Source organism: Trachypithecus francoisi, unplaced genomic scaffold, assembly GCF_009764315.1.
Source record: "Trachypithecus francoisi isolate TF-2019V2 unplaced genomic scaffold, Tfra_2.0 Lachesis_group9, whole genome shotgun sequence".
In the NCBI taxonomy this organism is placed as follows: domain Eukaryota; kingdom Metazoa; phylum Chordata; class Mammalia; order Primates; family Cercopithecidae; genus Trachypithecus; species Trachypithecus francoisi.
The window spans coordinates 24922533-24944762 of record NW_022681474.1 but is presented as its reverse complement, the minus strand read 5'-3'; the positions used below and the strand labels follow the sequence as shown (position 1 = coordinate 24944762).

The 22230-nt window shown below is 43.3% G+C and overlaps 1 protein-coding gene across 3 annotated transcripts in view; it reads left to right on the top strand.

Moving 5' to 3' along the window:
* Positions 1-22230, top strand: part of PIP4K2A (phosphatidylinositol-5-phosphate 4-kinase type 2 alpha) — a 184832-nt gene that overhangs the window by 104813 nt on the left and 57789 nt on the right. For all 3 annotated transcript variants that reach the window (XM_033209312.1, XM_033209313.1, XM_033209311.1), the window contains exons 2-3: positions 929-1026; positions 2646-2742. In XM_033209312.1, the coding sequence (XP_033065203.1) occupies positions 929-1026; positions 2646-2742 (195 nt within the window). The remainder of the gene's footprint in view (positions 1-928; positions 1027-2645; positions 2743-22230) is intronic.

Below are 22230 nucleotides of genomic sequence, written 5' to 3'. Positions count from 1 at the left end.
TCCCTCTACTGTCTGTGAACCCAGCAATGTGATTTAAAAAAACAAAAAACAAAAAAAACTCTGCTCTATCAAGCAGCTCATTCTTTTGTTGTTTGCTTGTTTTGTTTTTGTAACTGAGAATCCTTCAGCGTGCCTGCCTTCTATCCTACTGGAAGCATAAATCTTTGACATGGTTTTTATTGCTAGCAACAAGGAAAGTCAACACGCAAAAATAGTTAACCAAGAGAAAGTTCAGGTTTTTCAAAATCATGTGTCCAAAGCCATCCCTGTCATTCACTGGAACTTGATCTTACCCTTTGTCCTTTGGAAGCACACCTTTGCTTTTGTTCTTGACTCATGTCCAACCCACCTCCTCTTGCAGTCCTGGGGCCACATGTCTTCCTTCTTCCCTGAATGGAGGTTCTTCTTTTGGTTAATTCATGCCCCACCCCAGTCTTTATTTTTAAACTTAGTTCCTGTAAGGGAAGTAAAGAGCACACAGATGAGTGTTGTTCTTGGAGTTCAATACATAAATCATGTCCATTAATCCAACAAATATTTACATGAAAAATTTAAAAGCTTGCTTTCTCAGATTACATTTTCTTTACAGAGGGAAGTTGTCCTGGATATGTGACCAAGGGGCTGTGGGATGAGTTTCTGGAGGGAAAGTAGGGAGAGTGGATGGGCAAGAAGCAGGGACAGGCGGCATGAGGATTGAATCTCCCTCACCACTGCCGTCCGACGGCCACCATGGACCCAGCATCAGACAGACATAAGAAGTGGGAATGAGGAAGGCAGGAAGAGAGGTTATGATGGCGGAGGGTGGGTGGGTGGGTGGGAAGAGAACTTCCTGTGTCCACCATGTTTTTTTCCCCAAGGTACACATTCAAGTCAAGTCATCCTCACCTGGATAGTAATAACCCTTGCTATTTATTTTATATTTTTCTAGATAAATGAACTGAGCCATGTTCAAATCCCTGTTATGTTGATGCCAGATGACTTCAAAGCCTATTCAAAAATAAAGGTGGACAATCACCTTTTTAACAAGTAAGTGCAAGTATGACCTTTCATAAGACTAGCGTGGCTGCTAGGAGTACAAGTTTTGTGAATTTCTGTAATCACATAATTTTTCAATGGGTGGGAGTAAAGTTTTGCTGATGAAGTTAATCCTGTGATAAACATAACCATCTGTCATTTTTAGAGAAGCAACAGCAGGCTCTCTGGGATAATATCCTTTGCCATATGGCATATTGTTCTCTATGAATATCTTATACGTTGAAAGTGATATTCTCATTATAATTCAAATTTTTGAAGCTGTAAATTGCTTGGATTTTTTATCAGTTATGAACCTCTGCTCTTGTACACAGAACTTTGAAAATGATGATTTATGAACAGCAATGACTCCATCATAGAACAATAAAGACCGAAGGTACATTTTCATAAGGCACAATTAGATGCCATGTTGGGCATTGAGAACATTTCTCCTTCATTTGAATGTCGTTTTAGACATCATTATGAAGCACCTATTATATGTTAGGTGGTCCATTGAGAGCTAGAAATGCAATGATATAGAAGACTTGGCCCTGCCCTCAAGGGGCTCAGAGTACAACAACTGACACATACACAAACTGCTATAGTTCAGTGTGCAAAGTATGATAAGGGAAGGGTTTGTGTATATGTATAATTTATATGCGTGTCTCGTTCCGTGGGAACAAAAAGAGGGATACAGTTCTGAATGATTAGGGTGAACCTCAAATCACTCCCATGTGAGGATCATTATGAAATTTTTTTTGAAACAGAATCTTGCTCTGTTGCTCAGGCTGGTGTACAGCGGCGAAATTATATCTCACTGCAGTCTCAAATTCCTGCGCTCTCGCAGTCCTCCTTCCTGAGCCTTCCTAGTAGCTGGGACTACAGGTGCAGGTTACCATGCCCAGCTGATTTTTTAAAACACTTCTTGTAAAGACAGGGGTCTCACTGTGTTCCCCAGACTAGCCTCAAACTCCTGGTCTCAAGTAATCCTTCCACCTCAGTCTCCCAAAGTGATGGGATTACAAATGAGCGGTGTAAGCCACCGTGCCAGGCCAATTATGAAATTTCTTCAGGGAGCCATTGTCCTTATGTGAAGCTGATGTGTTGGTTTTTCTCATAACAGTGTTTAGAGGCTGACTTTGAGGGAATTTTCTCTATGCAAATTTAGAATGTGGCATTTATATAAAATAAGCCTTTTAGGGGGGTGAGGGAGTGGCCCTGCTTTCCTCGGCAGTAGCTGAGAGGGAACATGGGGGCCGTGCTGGTGGCTTGCTCCGCTACCTCTTCCTAACTCACTGTCCTGCCGCTGTGCTGTTCTTTCACTGCTCCCCCTGCCTGGCCCCCTTCCTTCCCCACCTCTTGTTCTTTGAGGAATGGCTGCAGTGTGTGGCCAGGATTTAAAGAGGTCACATAGTCCAAGCTTGCCTGTGACAAAGGAGACAGACAGACAGCCGTCTAGCCCCCATGTCTCCTGGATCTTCCTGCGGGTTGTACCTGGTTCTAGGAAGCACACCTGTCCCTTTGGTAGACAGTGAACTCCGAACCTTTCTTTGGTTACATGTGGAACTCAGTGGTGGCAGATGCAAGTCTGATTGACTCTCTCTGAGCTTTATTCCACGCTGTGACTGTTTCAGAGAAAACATGCCGAGCCATTTCAAGTTTAAGGAATACTGCCCGATGGTCTTCCGTAACCTGCGGGAGAGGTTTGGAATTGATGATCAAGATTTCCAGGTGAGTTGCTTTTGTAACATTTGCTTCCAGTAGGAAATGGGTTTTGCCATGCCTTTTGCTCTATAAATTAGGATCTATATTTTTGTCAATAAAATTATATAATAGTAATTTTCATTTTGTGTAATAAGTTGTTAATGTTCATGCTGAAGTAAAGTGTTCTCCTGATTGGGGACCTCTATACATATGATATTGGTATAAAAGTCAGTAGGAGAATATATTATTGTTCTTTGGAAGGAGACTGAGCATGTGAGGGTTTTATAGAATACTCTCATTTCCAGGTGGAAAGATTCTGCTAGCAGAGCCGCCTGTTAATTTCTGCTGTCAGACATGTCAGTAGCCTGTGTGAGTGTGCATGCTTTCTATCTTTGTAGAGGCCACTTGGGACTCTCAGGACTATCTTTATCTTGCTGATTTGCTGCTTTTCAAGTTGGTCAGACTCTTGCCACAGCATTTTTGTCAAAGGGCACCCTTTGTGCACTGCAGTGCTGGACTGTGAAATGACCATGGCACTGTGGTCAGCACCAGGAACCCAGCATCCTGGGTGTGTCCTGTGGTGCGTCTTCCTCTTCATCTTGGTTCCCACCACGTAAAAATGTGCACTGCTGCCCTCCTCCCCACTCTGGCCTGGTCCTTCATTCTAACTTTTGAACATCTGTTTTAACTCTTTAAATAACTGTTGAGCCATGATCATTTTTTTCTAAGAAAGGATTTGACATTGGTTACCCAAGTTTCATATAGTGAGCCAGATTCGTAAATGGCTAAGGATTTTCTTAAAAGCGGAAATCTAAGGGACAGGTTGAACATCCCCATCAGAAAATCTGAAATCCAAAATGCTTCAAAATCGGATATTTTCTAATCAACATGATGCCACAAGTGGAAAATTCCACAGTTACGTGCTCAACACAGCCTTTGTTTCATGTACACAATTATTTAAAATATTGTATAGAATTACCTTCAGGCTATGTGTATAAGGTGCATATGAAATAGATAAATTTTGTGTTTAGATTTGGGTCCCATCCCCGAGATACCTCATTATCTATGCAGATATTCTGAAATCTGAAAAAAATCTGAAATACGACCGGCTCCAGGCATTTCACATAAGGGATGCTCAACATATACTGACATAAGTCCCTTCAAATCTAGTCCTAATTTGCCCTCAATTTAAGATCTGAATTCATCCTGCATTAAGTGACATATTGCCACCTTGGGTGACTACGAATTGAGTGCTGATACAGCTTATCCTGTGTTTTCCTCTGAAGAATAGGGTCCCTGAGGCAAACTGAGATAGTTAGCACACTTCGCTAAAGATCTGTGCTCCCACTGCCCTCTCTGTACCATTGCCGAAAATTTCCAGGAATTTCTCACATGTTTGCTGAGGCATGAGAGAGGCTGCCATGTTTGGAGAAAGCAGTGCTGACCAGGCTGCCAGTGACACTGTCTCACGATAGCCTGAGGTTGTGGTTTGCATGGAGGTCCAGACCCTGAGCTTGAGGCTCTGTGTACACAGAAGAGCTGAGGGCTGGCTAGTGGGACAGGAAGGATGTGGTTGCTCATTTGCTATTAAAACTGCATGGGAGCCAACACTCCTATTAGGGCATTTCCTTTTTTTTCTTGAGACAAGGTCTTGCTCTGTTGCCTAGGCTGGAGTATAGTTGTGTGATCCTAACTCACTGCAGCCTCAAACTGCTGGACTCAAGTGATCCTCCCACCTCAGCCTCCAGAGTAGCTAGGACTACAGGTGTGCACCACTATGCCCAGCTAATTTTTTTTTTTTTTTTTTTTTTTTTTGGTAGAGATGGAGTCTCACTATGTTACCCAAGCTGCTCTCCAACTCCTGGCCTCAAGCCATCCTCCCAGAGCATGAGCCAGTGCACCTGGCCTTGGGGCTTAATTTTTAAGAGAGAACTTAGATCACAATTATGGACTTGAAGTTTACTGCTGTAAAAATAATTAGCTTTTAACATAGTTATTAGAATAGTAAAAAGCATTTCTCTGAAATTAAAATTAATAATTCTGTATCATTTCAGAATCATTACTAAATTTAAAGAGGCCACATGAAAATGAACTAGGTGCTTTTTTTTTAAAGGAATTAACAGCAGATACCTTCAGTGTCTTAAGAAAATCTCCTCTGCCTTAAGAAAAGCTGAATACCAGTGTTTTCCTCCTTCTGTCCACATCCTTTTTTTGTTTGGCTGGGTGTTGTTTTAGTAAAACAATTTCACTGGCATTTCACAGAAACTGACTTTTGAGGGCCCATGCATCTTGTCTTGTTAGATATCTCAAAGTATTGAAATGAAGTCTTTCTATTTCTTGTCATAATCAACTCTGTCAAATGAGATCCAAAATGAACCCATTATGTTCTGAGTTCTGCACTGCAGCAAAGAAAAGTAGTTTTTAAAATTTCCTCAAATGACCAATTTAGTTGCTGAAATGCAAAGACATGAAGTGGTTTTTCTTCCCTTTTTTTCACCCTACAAAGAAAACTACGTAAGTTGATACTGAAGTCAGTGCAAATTGCTGAGTACAAACTTTGAAGGGAAATTAGGCAAGTGGAGGATGATTCACAAGTAACTAATTGGCAAGTCCGTTAAACTCTTCACATGAGAGCTCCCTGTTGGGGAGAGTGGTGTGAGTGTGATGAATCATTCGAACACTCCTCCTTTCCTTAGCTCTGCCTGCTGCTTTTGGCATTTAAATTGCTGCTTTCTCTTTAGCGACTGTATTTCTATTTAAAAAAAAACTGTATGCGCCCTTCTATAAAAAAAGAAGAAGAGGAAAAGTGTGTATTCAGTCACTTGAGTACTCCAGAGGTATACTTTTCTTCCCTCCTCCGTCCTGTATTTCTTTCCCAGTGTCTGTACCTCCTAAAATTCTTCAGCAGGGTCAGGGACCCTGAGTTCCAACTGAAAACAGGATCATAAATCTGGGCCTGTATCCCAGTCTATTGGCTACTTGGCTTGGAAGAAAGGAGGGCAATTGTGACAGCTCTGGCTCCAGGGTCACCTTGCAGGCCCCTGTGTACTGCAGGGATTCAGGCAGAAGACGGGCAGGGGCCAGGACCTGGGACTCCAGCTGCCTGGCACATTGTTACTGCCCAGACAGTTCAATCCTCATGCCCCGTCCAAGTAACAGGTATCATTTGGCACCAAATGACTAAAAGCAACCTTGGTTTCCTCTCCCGGAGCTTGCTAATGTGCCTTTGCTGAGTAGAATCTCCCACCGGCCGCCTCTGTCACTCCTGGGTGCTGGTTACTGAAGACTGCGTATATCAGAAAAAACCAGCTCTTTTTCTGAGCTTATCAATGTGAGCTGCTTTTTGAGTACTCTTTCCCAACTGACTTGGAAAGTAGCATCAGTGACCTAGGCTCTCATGGTGTTTTGGAGGACACTGGATAGCAAAAGGAGACCAGGCATTGCCTGCTGTATTTATTTTTCCAAACTGCTTGCATTTTGGACAAGCGACTCTAAATCAATGTGGTGATTAGGGGCTCCATCATCTGGTTTATTTTGTATTCAGACCTTTCCATTCAGCCGAGTGAGTAAATGGTCCCGACTTGTCTTGTTTGTGTGACCACCTTTTTGCTACACCTGAAAAACGTAGGTATTGGTCCGTGGAGACCACTCTGTTTAAAGTAGAACATAGTTAAGTAACCTATGCAATTGACCCCTACTGGTGAACTTAAACTTCTTAAAAAGTTTTTAAGATAAATGAAAAGGGTAATGAAATGGAAAATGAAAACATTCCTGCTTTCTCAGTAAACATTTGTATCTTTCCTCTGGTTTTGATTTCTGGAATATCTTTAAAAATGACTTTTCCTTGTTGTTAAAGACAAATTCAAAGAACAGTTCTAGAATATTCATTGGTAATAGCAGTACCATGTAACATATATACGTAAACCTCTGTGTGTGTGTGCGCGCGTGCTCGTGCACATGTGTAACCAGTGCTTCTAGATACAGAACTTTTTCCAATTCATTAGGGCATTTTTAAATTGCATGATTGGTTTGTAATGTGCTCAGGGTTGATTCAGTGTTGAATCAGGGTTCTGATCATTGTTTGACCAGCATGATATCCATCGTCATACTTTAAAGGTGTGTTTCAGGATGAATGCTGCCTGGGAGGCCTCTTCTGTGCAGTTCTATGTCTGCCATTACCTCTGCATCCTTAATCCCTGATCACCCTTAGGTCTGGGATTTCGTGCATAATTATCAAATCAAAGTATTTATTTGTACCTACCACATGTCAGGCTCTGTGCTAGACGTTTTAGGGAGTGCAGAGAGAAGAAAGAAAGGTGAAGCATCACTTTCTTTAAAAACTATTATGTACCAGATTCTATATTAGATGCTAACGAGATTTGCAGAAACCCAGCATCTTGATTTGTAATGTTCTTCATGAAAATCTGCACCCCTTTTTCTAGTCTCTTATGCTTATTTGATTGTCTCTTATGCTCAGACCCAGAGAGATTGGAAACAGAGGGTACAGATTTTCATGAAGAACATTAAACAGCCCTGGGAAGTCAAATAGAGGCTTCAGTTACATTTAGTAGCTGCCAGAGAGGGTTGCCTCCCAGAAACCAAAAAGTTATGCGGGAGGGAGCTGATGCTGTTAAACCTAAATAGACCGCACATTTGAAAGTGAGGCCTCTTGTTCACTGTGGAGGATAATATCAGGTTTACTTTTCCCCTACTGTGTCTCCTGAATTAGAATCCCTCATTATTCACATCTGATGCCCTTTCTTCTTTGTGTTTGTAACAGAGAATTCTAATTTTAAAATAATTAATTTTAAGAGCTAACATTTTAAACTTTTGATGTTCTTATTTCAAGTTTAGAAATAAAATTCTAAAGTCTTAAGACCTTCAGTGTATACTAAACTTGAAGTGGGGTAGCAGGAATTCTCCCTTAATCTCTAGAATATCAAGTCTACCCTTTGAAACTTTCACTTGTAGATTTCTCACTTTGACTTTAAGCTGCCTGAGGGCAGGAGCAGTGTTTGTGTTTCCTGGCTGCCTGTCCCCGGTTTAGCACAATGCTCAGCTCAGCAGACACTTAAGAAATGTTTGCAGTCAGGGCGGTGACCACACCTGTAATCCCAGCTACTCAGGTGGTCAGTGCAGGAGGATCTCTTGAGCCCAGGAGTTCGAGACCAGCCTGGACAACATAGTGAGACACCATCTCTAAAAATATGAAAAATAAATAAGTAAATACTTCCACTTACTTGTGGAAGAAAGTGAGTGAGGGCTAATGGGGACTTTGAAGAGAATTGAACCCTCTGGGCCCCAGCAGAAGGCAGGAGAGCCTATGAAATGTGAAGGTATTTGGATGGTGGCAGAATGGTGGGAAATAAAGATGTTAAAATAGCAAGAGACACAAAGACACCAGGGACGCTGGGCCGATTCTGCTGCCAGCGAGCAGCCCTGTGGGTTTTGCTCGGGGGAATGGCAATGTCATGAAATCTGTGTTGTCTGTTCTTTTTTCTTTTTCTTTCTTCTTTTTTTTTTTTTTTTTTTGAGACAGAGTTTCACTGTGTTGCCCAGACTGGAGTACAGTGGCACAGTCTCGGCTCACTGCAGCCTCCCAACTCCTGGGCTCAGTCAGTCCTGCCACTTCAGCCCCCTGAGTACCTGGGACTACAGGTAATTGCCACTATGCCCAGCTAATTTTTGTATTTTTTTTTTTTTTTTTTTTGTAGACACAAGGTTTTGCCATGTTGCCCAGGCTGGTCTCGAACTCCTGGGCTCAAGCGATCCACCCACCTTAGCCTCCCCAAAGTACTGGGATTACAGGTGTGAGCCACTGCACCCAGCTGAGGTCTGTATTTTCTAAAGATAACTGCATTGTAATTTATAGAATGCATAGAAGGGAGATAAGAAAATCAGGAGGCTGTGAAATCCCAGTGAGCCAAGCCTCTGTCACCCACTGTGTAAAGCATGGAGCAGCATCAAAAGACATTGAGAGAAGTAAACTCACAGGTTCGGTGGCCAGTGGCAAAGGACGAGAGCCACAGAGGCAGTGGGACCTGAGAGGCTGAGCGAGCAGGGATGCGGGTCACGGAGGGAGGGAAGTTTGGGGTTGCAGGCGGATAGAAAGGAAGATACAGTTGAGTTTTTGACCTGTTGACTGGCCCTGGTGGTGGGATACCCAGTGAGGTTTGTGGCCTGCATTGGGCATCCTGGGTCACAACTCTGGATGAGATCAGGAGCAGAGGTCCAGCTGTGGGAGGATTGGCACAGACGTGCTTGTGGGACTCCTCCTTGGTCCAACTCTTAACCCTCAAACTACACCATCACCCCCGTGCTTGCTCCTCGAATGCCCAAGCACTCTCATTCCTTCATCACCAGTTGTTGCCTGTTGGGTTTGCTCCGTTTGTCCTCACAGGTTGGCTGCCCTGGAAGGAAACTCCCGCTCAAAGATGCACAGAGGCTGAGACCCAAGGGAGGCCCCTCTCTGATTGGACAACCTCTTGATAGACTGGGGGAAGCTCCCTCACAGCCCATCAGGGTCATCAGGCATTTCTTGCACTGTTTCAGGTCCTTTTTATGAGCTGAGCAAATTACTGTTCCTACCACCACCTGCCCCCACCTGGGACCCCAGGCTTCCTGTTAGCCTGTGTTTCCTGCCTCAGACCTGCTTTGGGTTTTGCCTTGTGGCTTTTGACAGAGATCTGACAGCCAGTCATCCTTGCCACTGGTTGCTTCTCTCCAGGTTAAATGCTTTGTTTACCGTGAGCCTTGGGGACAGGTCCCTGGTATTTTAATCATCGTCAAACAGCAACCTGAGATTTTAAAAGATGATCTCATGGCACTCTGTGAAGTTTCTGCAACTCTGCTGCTTTCTCTGTTGGTCATTGCCTTTCATTTTTATATTTTTTTTCTGATAAGTTGTTTCATTATTGATAAGTGTTAAATTGCACTGTGTCTTGCTCCCTTCTATAATGAAAGCTATTCTTTGCTTGAGATCACAGCTTAGACTTTCTTTGAAATTCCCCAAGAGCTTAACACAGGGCTTTGAACACAGTGGGCATTTAATAAATCCTTGATGATGATGTTCAAGTTCACACGTTGGTCTTTAACTCTCTGGTGAGGTCAGAGGACCATCTGTGCTCACTCAGGTATGTCAGCCGCAGACCCAGAAAGCAGCCTTCTCCAGGCAAGTTGCTCCTGTCTCCTGGGCCGTGTGATTCGAGGCATGTAATCGTAATCCTGCGCTGTCAGCAGGGCAGTGATTGGTTTCCAGGTTTCAAGTCCATGAAACAGGTAGCCAGGTTGGGGAAAAGAATATTTCCAGGAAGTTAGAAGGCCTGGTTGAGTCTTGGATCTTCAGTAACTGATGCTGTGACCATGAGACACTCACTCACCCCGGGTGGGTCTCAGTTTCCTCATCCGTAACATGAGGAGTGGGACACAGTGCTCTCTGAGGCCCCCTAGCTGTCAGGTCTCTGAATCTATTACTGTGCCACCATGAGGAGATGGCTATCACGTGAGTTCTTCTGCATGGTATTGACATGTTCCCATATACGAGGGTGGCTTTACACATTTGAGCATGGCAAAGTTTAAATGGCCCATCCTTCAACTAAAAATAAAGACTTTTCATACATGATTTTTAGCAGAATGTATACAAACGACTATCAAAATGAAAAAAAAAACAAAAATTATACAAGACTTACGTGATTAGTTCAAGAGAATTAAATATGCAAAATGCTTGGTTGTTGGAAAAATACAGGGAAAAGTAACTGTTATTAAATGAGGACACTTTTATGAGAGAGATAAAAGATTGGCAGTAAGAATGAGCTAATTAAATTGACATTTATGTTTCCTTCCCCCTTCTGGGGGCTCCACTAATCCTAGATCTCCGACTGCGGAAATAAACATCTTCAACACAGACGTTTAGAGGAAGGGGGAAAGGACAGCATCATTAATCCTTTTCTTAAGGGAAAGGACAATAAATTTCCAGGTATAAATATAAAAAGGCATTAAAGAGGGAGCTTCATCTCTCATTACCTTCCTTTATTTGCTGTAGAGAGGACTGAGCACCAGAGCTTCAAACACAGCTTTTGAGGTCTGAGCTAGGATAGTGTAAGATAGGAAAGGTATTTGGCTATGGGAAAAGTACATTTATTCACCAAGTTGCACAATAGGCAAAAATGAAGTAAATTGTCATACTCTTACTTGCCCTGCACCACACAGCTTTGCCCTAGAACTTGAATGTTTGTCCAACTGTTCGTTTTTCTCTAGCTCCCTGACTATGCTAGGAACAAACTTAGAAGCAACATTTATTGGCTGTGATGTGTCCACTGCAATTGTGTATGCGTGCTGGCCTGAGTAGAGAGCACTTGCCAGGTCACCTCACTCATCCAGAGACAGCCCGGGGGCTGCAGCTGGCACAGTGCATCACCTCATGGTGGATGACTGTGTCTAGGGCACTTGCAAGATCAGTGTTGGGACCAATCACAAACACCTGTGTACTGTATGGTTACATCCATGTGAAATGTCCAGAATGGGCAGATATATAGACACAAAGATCAGAGGCCTCTCTAGGCTGGGAGATAGGGGAAGGAATGGGAGTGATTGCAGATAGGTTCAGCGTTTGTTTTTGGAGTCATGAAAATGCTGTAAAAATGATTGTGATCATGGTTGCATGATTTGGTGAAAACATTAAAAACTATTGAATTGTATACTTTAAATAGGTGAGTCGTATGGTATGTGAGTCATATCTCAACGAAGAAGAATGCTCAGAGTTTGAAACTAGCTTAATTTATTCAATAAGAGACATTTTTTTCCTAAAAGGTTGAAACCAGTTTAATTTATTCAATAAGAGACAGATTTTCCCAAAGTTGATTTTGGCTGTTCTTCTTTTGGGATGGGTTATGGTGTCAGTATTTTTACTTAGAACAGGTGACTTTAAATCATTTCATAATTTATAATATGAAACTATCAAATATATAGAAGAAAAGGAATAGCCAATGAAGAAAGTGAATTTTTGCAGTTTGTGCATGTTTATTAGATTTTTTCCCATAAACTAATAGTAAATCATCGTCCATTTCCTAAGTCTCTACAAACTGACAGCAGAATAATAATTAGAAGAATGAGCAGGAAGCTTAGAGACCATTAAGTCCAGCTGTCTTTCTTTGCAGATAATCAGATAACAGAGTAAGGGATGTGGGAAGGGTGAGTTGGAGGGAGGACTCAAAGCCCTGACTTCAGCCCATTGCTGTTGAGATGGATCACCCTAACACTCAGGCTGCTTCCTGGGTCCATTCTGTTTTGTCGTCATCTATGTCCTTTGCCCACCTCTGGTTTGAGAGGTCACAGGGAAGTGAGCAGGGGCCAGCAATAGAAGGAAGACCTTGTGGGCTGGGAATTTTCAATCTGAAACTTTCTTGTGAAATTTTAAATTCTCCTTTTAACATGTAAGTTATTATTGAGGCCTTTAGGAAATAACTTATTATCACTTTTGATAGTGACTGATAGGTGCAGAATCCCCAATTTTGTCTGTTTGTTTTTATTTTTTAACAGAGTCTCTACCAACTAGGCTGGAGTGCAGTGGTGCATTCATGGCCTTGAATTCCTCAGCTCAAGTGATCCTCCAACCTCAGCCTTCCTTGTAGCTAGAACTACAGGCACACACCACCATATCCGGCTAATTTTTAAATACTATGTAGACACAGAGTCTTACTACGTTGTCCAGGCTGGTCCCAAACTCCTGGCCTCAAGTGATCCTCCCACCTCAGTCTCCCAAAGTGCTAGGATTACAGGCATAAGCCACTGTGCCCAGCCCCCAATTTTGAATTTAAATAAATTGTAGACCATATAACTCTCCAAGTGTGTCCATGACAAGGAATTTGTTTTTTAATGAGAGTAGATCTCTCCAAACCCTGGGTGGATTTCATTGGGTAATTTTATTTGGCTGCTTTCTCATGAAGACAGGTAGATAAGGGTAAATGTTCCAGAAAGTGAATATTTTACTTTGGAGATGAACAGGACTAAACCAACCCTCTAAAGGGTGTTTTTAAGGCCTTAGGTAGGATCAGCTTCATCTCAGATTTGTCCTTTTAAATTAGGTGATTGAGAAGACAAATAATTTTTCTAAATGGTGCCTTCTCCTAGGCCTTCTTTTTTCCATGTAGAGCTGGTCTTAACTTGTAAATTTCATCCTAATTTTTTTTTTCCTGTTCTCTTTTTTTTTAAATCCTCCCAGCTTAGTAATATACAGAGTACATATAGAGTATCAAGTAACCCAGAATTCAGCACTCCCAGTATAAAAGATTGCTCCTTTCAACTTTGGCATTGTTTGTGAAGAAAATCCATGCAGTTTTAAGCAGAAAAAGTGGATGGGACATTTCTTATAAAGGCAGAAACCAGTGACAGGAGGAAAACAAGAACCTCCAACAATTCTCAGACCACATAAACTAATTTAAATAGACATGAAGCAGTGTGCCACATGGTCAGAAATGTCCCGACCTGCAGGACAGTCGAACAGACCCTGGAAGGGGGAGTGGGAATGGAGGAGACAAGAAAACACGAGAAATGGAGACAAGACAAATAGCCTGATCAAGTCTCGCTTAATGGTGGCAGTGCAATGCCTTATATAGGCTGGCAGAGGAAGAGGTTGGGCCAGGGCGGCGACGGGGGGCCGGATTGTCTCAAATTACAATTGCGCATGCGCCGTGGGTTTGTAATTTTCCCGGGCGCGGGATCGCGCCTGCGCGGTAGGCTGCATATCTTCCTGGGCGGGAAAAATGTTTGCGCGCGTGTGGGAAAGGTTTGTAATAAAGAACCCAGAAATGTGCCATCTTGTCTCCGCTTTGCGGAGATCAAGCAACAGAGGTCGGCTAATTCCGAGCCTCATGGCTCCGGACAGGTCCCCCTTTTTTTATATATAATTATGGCTAGAAGATTGTCCCTCGGGAACTGCGCCTATCTTACGTTGGAGTAATGCATCTCATCACTGGTACCCATCATGGGATTAGGCAGTAGCTTATGACGGCCCTCCTGTCTTAGGTTAGTGAGAGATGACACTCTCTTACCCGTCATTGGCTGTCCAGTTCAGCGCATAGGGAAGGTGGTCATAACGGGTGTGAGTATGAACCACCGCGATCTTCTTGCTCTAGGCGATGATAATGGACCTGTATAGGTTTCGCTTGGATAGCCTCGACCTGTTGCTTAATGAACGTCATGAGCTTATCGAAGACCAAAGGTCCTACAGAGAGTAAGAGCAATAGGCAAAGCAGGGGGCCCAGGAATGGCATAAGATAGGGAAGGAGTCCGTGGAACCCAGTCCAAAACGGGCTATCGGTTATTTCTTTTCGTCGTTTTTCTAGGTCTTCTTGTAGACGCCTGATTTTGTCTCTGACGATCCCAGATTTATTGGCATAGAAACAGCACTTCTGTAAAGCCAAGCAGATGCCTCCCTGTTCTGCAGTTAGTAAATCTAGGCCTCTGCTATTTTGGAGCACTACTTCTGCCAGAGAATCTACCTGATCTTGTAAATCTTGTATAGTACTTGAGATGGCCTGCATATCTGAGATCAGTTGGCGAGACAATTTGGTGTATTGAGTAACAGAAACCCCTAGGCCTGTAGCCCCAGTTGCTAGGGCAGTAGTTATGCCTAATCCTGCAAGTAAGGGGATAAATTGTATTGCCCTTTTGTTTCTTCCTAAAAAGTGATCTATAGCTGGGATACGTACAGGTTCATCTCCAGGGATAATGTCTATGTCTGGCAAAAGTGTGGCTAAGACACAGCGTCCTGTCCAGTTAGTAGGTAAATAGGTATAAGCCCTATTATTGCCACATATAAAAACCGAGTTGTTTGGGGCACACAACGATTGGGAAATATTTACTATGGTGGAACAATTATTGAACTCATTGAATCCTACATCGAGGTCGTAAATGTTATTAAGGGGAGGGGAGTAGATGCAAGAGGAACTAGGAAATTCTAAAGGCTGTACTTTAAGGGGAGGAATTATGGTGCAAGGGGTATTGGATGTATAATTTAAGTCATTGCTGGGTATGGCAAGAGGAACGGGATCTCCTGATTGCAGACACAGCCAGCAGTCATTAGCTAGACTAGAGTTGGAATTGTTAAGCAGGTTATGAGTAGCAGTGAGGAGGTCAAAGGTCTGGGCATCAATTTTCTCTTTCCCTCGGGCTTTGGGCAAGGCCAAGGGGTGGTAGTGAATTTCCGGGTACAGGGACCTTTGCAACTCTTCAAGTTTTTTGTATACCCTAATTTCTCGGACCTTGTCTTGTCATCCTCCGTCAGAGATATGAAGAGGGGGGTGAATATTCCAGCAGACAGGCTGTCCTACAATTCCAGTACAGCCAGCTGATATAAGGTTATTGGTATTTCCTACAACTGTAGGGACACTACTGGCCCCTATAGTAGGGGTTCTAGATCTTGTTAAGATAGCAGTGTAGTATGTTCTGTTGCCAGAGGTACATTCTAGATAAGTAGTGTAGCAGGAACTATGCATAGCAGTCTCAAATGTGTCACAAGGGCAGGTTGTGGTATCCCCTCCGCTAAATATTCTTGGGGTTGACACACACCTCCACTTAAGAGAGTCACTAGACAGGTATGCTGTGTAAGCAGAGCAGGACACAGCTGAGATGTACGTATTTGGAAGGGAGGTCACATATCCCCCATAACAATCACAGGGCTTACCGTATCGTTGTCGTATATATTTACGGGCCTCATGGGGATTACCAAAGCCGGCATATACCTGCAGTGCTTGGCAAATCAGCACCATGGTCCAGAGGGGCTTGTAGTTGAAGTTCATCTCTGCAATAGAGGAAAAGAGTACTCTCAGGGAGAAAATTACTCCCTGGATTGGTTATTGTTAGGTACCTGTCTTACCAGTCGCTCTGGTAGCCATCTGGCTGCATCATGAGTTTGAGAAAAAACACAAACTGAGCCTCTTCCCCAGATTAACACTGGGTCTGGACCATGCCATGTGTTGTCTAAGGGGTCTTTCCACTTAACCATGGCAAATTGTTTTTTGGACTCGGAATGCCAAAATTGATCGGCTGCTGATCTGTTCAGGTATCCAAATTTAAAAATTTAAAATAAAAAGTGTGTGATTAAGGATATTTCTAGGGGTGCCCTTAGTAGGGTACCATTCTCCCTTTTTAATTTTGTCAATGGTGGTTTTTAAGGATAGGTGTGCTCTTTCAACTATTCCTTGTCCTTGAGGGTTATAGGGAATTCCAGTAATGTGCTTTATTTGTAATTTAAGACAAAAGTCTTGAAAGGCTTTGGATGTATAGCCAGGACCATTGTCTGTTTTTAGTTGTTTAGGCTTTCCAACTATGGAAAAACAGTGTAGTAAATGAGCTATGACATGTTTGGTAGCTTCTCCTGTTTGTAAGGTGGCTAGTATATATCCACTAAATGTATCTATACATACATGGACGTATTTTAAGTTACCGAATTCTGAATAACGGGTGACATCCATTTGCCAGATCATGTTGGGAACTAGTCCTCTTGGGTTAATTCCTAAGTGAGGGACTGGCAGGTATGTTATACAGGTCTGACATTGTTTAACTATTTGTCTTGCTTGTTCTCTAGTTATTTTAAACATCAGTCTCAAAGTTTGAGCATTAAGATGGTGTAAGGCATGAGTAGCCTGTGCTTGGGCTAGGTTTGTGTTTGTAGCTATGGCTACCGTCTTGGTTGCCATATCAGCCAGTTGGTTGCCCTGGGATAGAGGTCCTGGTAATCCTGAATGAGCTCTAATGTGTCCAAGAAAGAAGGGTGTTGTTCTATTATGTATTAGCTGTTGGCATTGTAAAAATAACTTGGCTATATGTGACACATGATTAATTTGTGCTACTGTCTCAAGTAGAGGTATTGAGTGAACTAAGTATGCACTGTCAGTATAAATATTAAGAGCCTGATCAGAGAAGGCTAACAGCACCGTGATTAGGGCCTGCAGTTCTACTAGCTGAGCCGAAGTATGGCTGGTTTTGAATTTAACAGTGGTGTCAGCAAAGGTATATGCAGCAGTTCCTGTGGATGACCCATCAGTGAATACTAATAAGGCATTGTCTAAAGGTGTTTTACTGATGACATGAGGGAAGACAAAAGCATGTAGTTTACAAAATTGAATAAGCTTGTTTGGCGGGTAATGGTTATCTTAAGTTACCGGCATAAGAGGCGCAAGCAGTCGGCCACGTTTCAGTATTTTGCATCAACCGATGGATTTGTGGCTTAGAATAAGGTTGTATGATTGTAAAAGGTTCAATTCCAAAATATTTTTTGCTATTGTCTCTACCTAAGATGATTAGATCTGCTATGGCATCATAATAGGGGAGTAATACCTTTTTGGGTGATGAAGGCAAGTGGACCCACATAATAGGGTTATTTTGCCAGAATAAACCAGTAGGTGTCAGTGTTGTGTTAAAGATTAAAAAGATTAATGACTATGAATAGTCTATGTTGGTAACAAATTGCTCAGCAATGGCCGCCTCCACCTTATTAAGTGATAAAAGAGCTTCTTTTGATAACGACCTAAGGGACTTAGGGTTGGAGTCACCTCTCAGGGTGTCGAATAAAGGTTTCAGGTCTCCCGTGGTGAGTTTTAAGTATGGCCGGAGCCAATTTATGTCTCCAAGGAGCTTTTGGAAATCATTGAGGGTTTGTAACTTATCTTTACGGATAACTGCCTTTTGATTAGTAATTTTAGGTCCATTTATTTGAAAACCTAAATATGTATAAGGGTCTTGTAGTTGTATTTTTTCTGGAGCTATTTGTAACCCCGCTGTGGTTAGTTCCTGTTTGAGTTGAGTAAAACACTGTAAAACTTGTTCTCCCATTTTTCCTGCTATGAGGATATCATCCATATAATGTATAATGTATATTTGTTTCCATGTCTCTCTGAGTGTATGGCTGTAGCCACATATTTTTGACACAAGGTGGGACTGTTGGCCATACCTTGAGGCAACACTTTCCATTGGTATCACTTCATTGGTTCTTTAAAATTTATAGATGGTAAGCTAAAGGCAAATTGTTTTTGGTCAGTAGGATGAAGGGGAATTGTAAAAAAGCAATCTTTAAGGTCTATGATAATTTTAAAATATCCTTGAGGGATTGCTACCGGAGAGGGTAGCCCTGGCTGTAAGGTGCCCATAAGGACCATAGTAGCATTTACTGCTCTTAAATCTTGTAAGAGTCTCCACTTTCCGGATTTCTTTTTTATGACAAATATGGGGGTGTTCCATGGAGAGTTGCTTTCTGTAATGTGTCCTGCCTCTAATTGTTCCTGCACTAACTGTTGGGCAGCGGCAAGCTTCTCATTGGTTAGTAGCCATTGATCAACCCAAACGGGTTCATCTGACTTCCAAGTGATTGGGTCAGCAAACTTTTGGGGTGCAGGCATGTCAATGGCCATAGTCAAAAATTTCCAAGCCCCCTTTTATCCAATTTTCCTATGGCTGGGATTGGCTGTAAAATGCCATCTTCTCTTTTTCCTAACCCTTTCCCAGGGTGGTAGCCCTGAGCCAACATTTGTGCAGTGACTATATCATTTGGGCTACACATCATGACCCTCATTTGGGAGAGAAGATCTCTACCCCAAAGGTTAACAGGCAAATCAGGGATAACAAATGGCTTAATGAGACCAGAATTACTTTCTTGATCTCTCCAGGTGAGATATTTGGAACTTTGTCTAGGGTTATTACTTTGCCCGATTCCTCGTAAATTTGTTAAGGTCTCCGAAGTGGGCCAACTGGAGGGCCAATCTTGTTGTTTAATAATTGTTACATCGGCCCCTGTGTCTGTCAGTCCTGTAAATAACTTTCCGTCTAGCCACAAGGTGAGAGAGGGTTTTTGATTAGTAATGGGCTGTACCCAGTAGATGTCTGAGGATCCGAATCCTCCCTTTCCCCTTAGGGGCGATTGGACTTTATTAGCTGTTTTTAGCGATGGTAACAGGAGTAACTGCGCTATTCTATCCCCCGACGAATGATAATGATGTCAATAGCCTTGGCCATGATTTTGATCTCTCCTATATAATCACTGTCAACTATTCCCGGAAAGACCTGTAGGCCTTTCATGGTGACGCTGCTTCTCCCTAGGATTAATCCAAACATGTTTGAGGGTAGGGGCCCATATATACCCGTACTTAGGGCCTGGGGTCCCATTTCAGGGGTTAATACTGTGTGGGAGGTGGAACAGAGGTCCAATCCTGCGCTTCCTGGGGTTGCTCTACTAAGTTGTGAAACGGATTGTTGTTGGTTGGTACAAAACTGACCGCTCCATAAGCTTGTTTCGGGGCCTGGGGCCGGCCCCTCAATCCGTTTCCCTGTTGAAGTGTTAGGGGATTTCCTTGATTGTCAGTTTAAGATTTACATTCGTTGGCTCAATGTTTTCCTCTTTTACACCTAGGGCAGAGGCCTGGAGCTTTTGCCTCTAAGGTCTTAGCTAGCTCTCCCTTACAATCCCTAGCGAAGTGTCCCAGTTTTCCACATTTAAAGCACCCCCTGCTATTCTTATTTTTACTAGCGAGGAAGTCTTTTACGGTTTGTCCACTAAAGGCAGCAGCCATAGCCAAGCCCTGTTGATATGAGGGCCCTATGTCTGAACAGAGGCGGATGTAACCTGTTAAGTCTGTTTTCTTTCTATAAGGTCTGATTGCTGCCTGACAAGCCGGGTTAGCGTTTTCGTAAACTAGCTGTTTTACATAATCCACCCCTGCCTCGGCATTTCCAAATATTCTGCTGGCCGTGGTTAAAAGTCTATGTACAAAGTCTGCAAAGGGCTCATCAGGCCCCTGTTTGACCCCCGTGAGCGAGGCTCCTGGATCCCCTTTAACAGGAAGTTTTCTCCAGGCTTTGGTAGCCGCTGCTTGGATTTGAGAAAACAGTCCGGGATCGTACTGCATCTGAGCATCGGTTTCTGTGTAGTTACCCGAGCCAGTTAGCATATCAAAATCCCAACCATTTCCGGCTTGTTAGTTTCTCTTGGCCGTATCTCTACAATTTTCATAAAATTCTGACTTCCAAATCAGATGGTCACTTCCGGAAAGAACTGCTCTCACTAAGGTATTCCAGTCTATGGGAGTGAGCCAATTTTTGGCCACAGATTCGACTATGGCCAGGGTGTACGGGGCAGTAGCTCCGTATTGCGAGACAGCGGTTTTTAGTTCTTTTATTACAGTAAATTCAAACCCATTGTGGTGTCTCCAGGCTCGGCCCTGCGCATCTGTAGTTTCAGTTACTGGAGAAACGTCTCGAGGAGAGGAATCCTCCCTATCCCTACTACCAAGCGCCCTTCCTTTTGGGACATGCTGTCCGGGTCTCTGAGGGTGAGAGTGTTTCTCTATTCCTCCAGGGTATTGAACGCTCTCACTTCCTGTCCTTAATTTCTGCAATCTGGTGATTAAAGACTGATGTAGTTCTTCGAGGTTTATTTGCTCTTCAAGTTGTGCAATTTTTTCTGTAAGCTCCTCTTTTGGGTCTATTACTGCCATGACTGCGGGGACAGAACCCTTAATATAGGGAGGAGGATAAGCAAGAATTTGTGGCCAGTCAGAATTATGATATTTTGCTGCCCCTTCCTCTAAATTATCCCAGTTTACTTCTGAAGGGTTAAGGTTATTTTTACTTTTGCTTTCATTAGTTGTAGGTAAAACTGGGTATTTTTTGGCCTTTTCCTTATTTGATGTTTCTATATTTGTTATTGAGGGGACCCCAGCCTCTTCCTCGTCGCTTTGTAGCGATATAAGGTCTCTTTCTTTGTTAGGTGTGGATTTTTCAAGGTCGGTTTGGGAGCTGCCTCTTAATATTTCCTCAGTCTGGGCCGGGCGCGGTGGCTCAAGCCTGTAATCCCAGCACTTTGGGAGGCCGAGACGGGTGGATCACGAGGTCAGGAGATCAAGACCATCCTGGCTAACACCGTGAAACCCCGTCTCTACTAAAAAATACAAAAAACTAGCCGGGCGAGGTGGCAGGCGCCTGTAGTCCCAGCTACTCGGGAGGCTGAGGCAGGAGAATGGCGTAAACCCGGGAGGCGGAGCTTGCAGTGAGCTGAGATCTGGCCACTGCACTCCAGCCTGGGTGGTAGAGCGAGACTCCGTCTCAAAAAAAAAAAAATATTTCCTCAGTCTGAGTAACCACTGCCATTACCTCAGGATCTTTTTCTTTTTCCTTTTTATCTATTATATCTCTGATTAAGTTCCAATAAGAAAAAGCTGTCACCGGAACCTTTTCTGGTCCAAAAGTACTATAATAATCTTGAAAACAGTCTCCCACCCTACACCATCTCTTTATGTCAATGGTTCCCTCTTGTGGAAACCAAGGGCAGGTATCTTTTACAAAATCAAAAAAACTTAAACAAATCATTACTTTTAACCCTTACTCCTCGTGCTTTTAAAGCCTCTTTTAATTGCCCTACATAAATCTGATGCTGGCTTAATTCTTGTCCCATAATCAGACACTGTTACTTACCTCTGGTTCCAACGCTGCAGGTTCCCATAACGTCCGGAGGAATTTCTTCCACTTTCACTTTCGGCCGACTTTAGTGCCTTCTTCCTCACTTTTTCCCCCGTGTCCAGGTCCCTGTTTGGGCGCCAGGTGTCCCGACCTGCAGGACAGTCGAACAGACCCTGGAAGGGGGAGTGGGAATGGAGGAGACAAGAAAACACGAGAAATAGAGACAAGACAAATAGCCTGATCAAGTCTCGTTTAATGGTGGCAGTGCAATGCCTTATATAGGCTGGCAGAGAAAGAGGTTGGGCCAAGGCGGCAACGGGGGGCTGGATTTTCTCAAATTACAATTGCGCATGTGCCGTGGGTTTGTAATTTTCCGGGCGCGGGATCACGCCTGCGCCGTAGGCTGCATATCTTCCTGGGCGGGAAAAATGTTTGCGCGCACGCGGGAAAGGCTTGCGTGCGCGGGAAAGGTTTAGGTGCGCGCGGGAAGGGTTTAGGCGCACGCGGGAAAAACTTTAGGCGTGCGTGGGAAAAGTTTGTAATAAAGAACCCGGAAATGTGCCATCTTGTCTCCGCTTTGCGGAGATCAAGAAACAGAGGTGGGCTAATTCTGGGCCTCATGGCTCCGGACAAGAAATGTGAAGAATTCTTAGGGTTGACATCGTCACCACAGTCAACAGAACTCATAAGAAATGCTAAGTGCCGGTCCTCCTTCAGCCCTGTGTTACACTATGTGAGTGCCTGACTCTGGGTCCAGGGCTCAGCAGCACAGTCTTTCTGTCCCAAAGGCTTATTCCACAAACACATCTGTCTCAGCTCCTGCCTGGAGAGAAGACAGCTCCTACTCTTCCTATTCAGTTAATGTAAAGTAATGAACAGTCCTAGAATGAGTCCAGATAGCTTTGTACACATGTTAATAAAAGTGTAAATAACAGACTCTGGACTGCATTAGCACTGTGGCTTTTATTGATGATATTTTCTACACACTTTACTTGGCAAAACCGAAAACCTAAAGACACGTTTGGTTTTGTGCCAGCTGGCTCACACTCTAAATTGGCATTAGAAGGT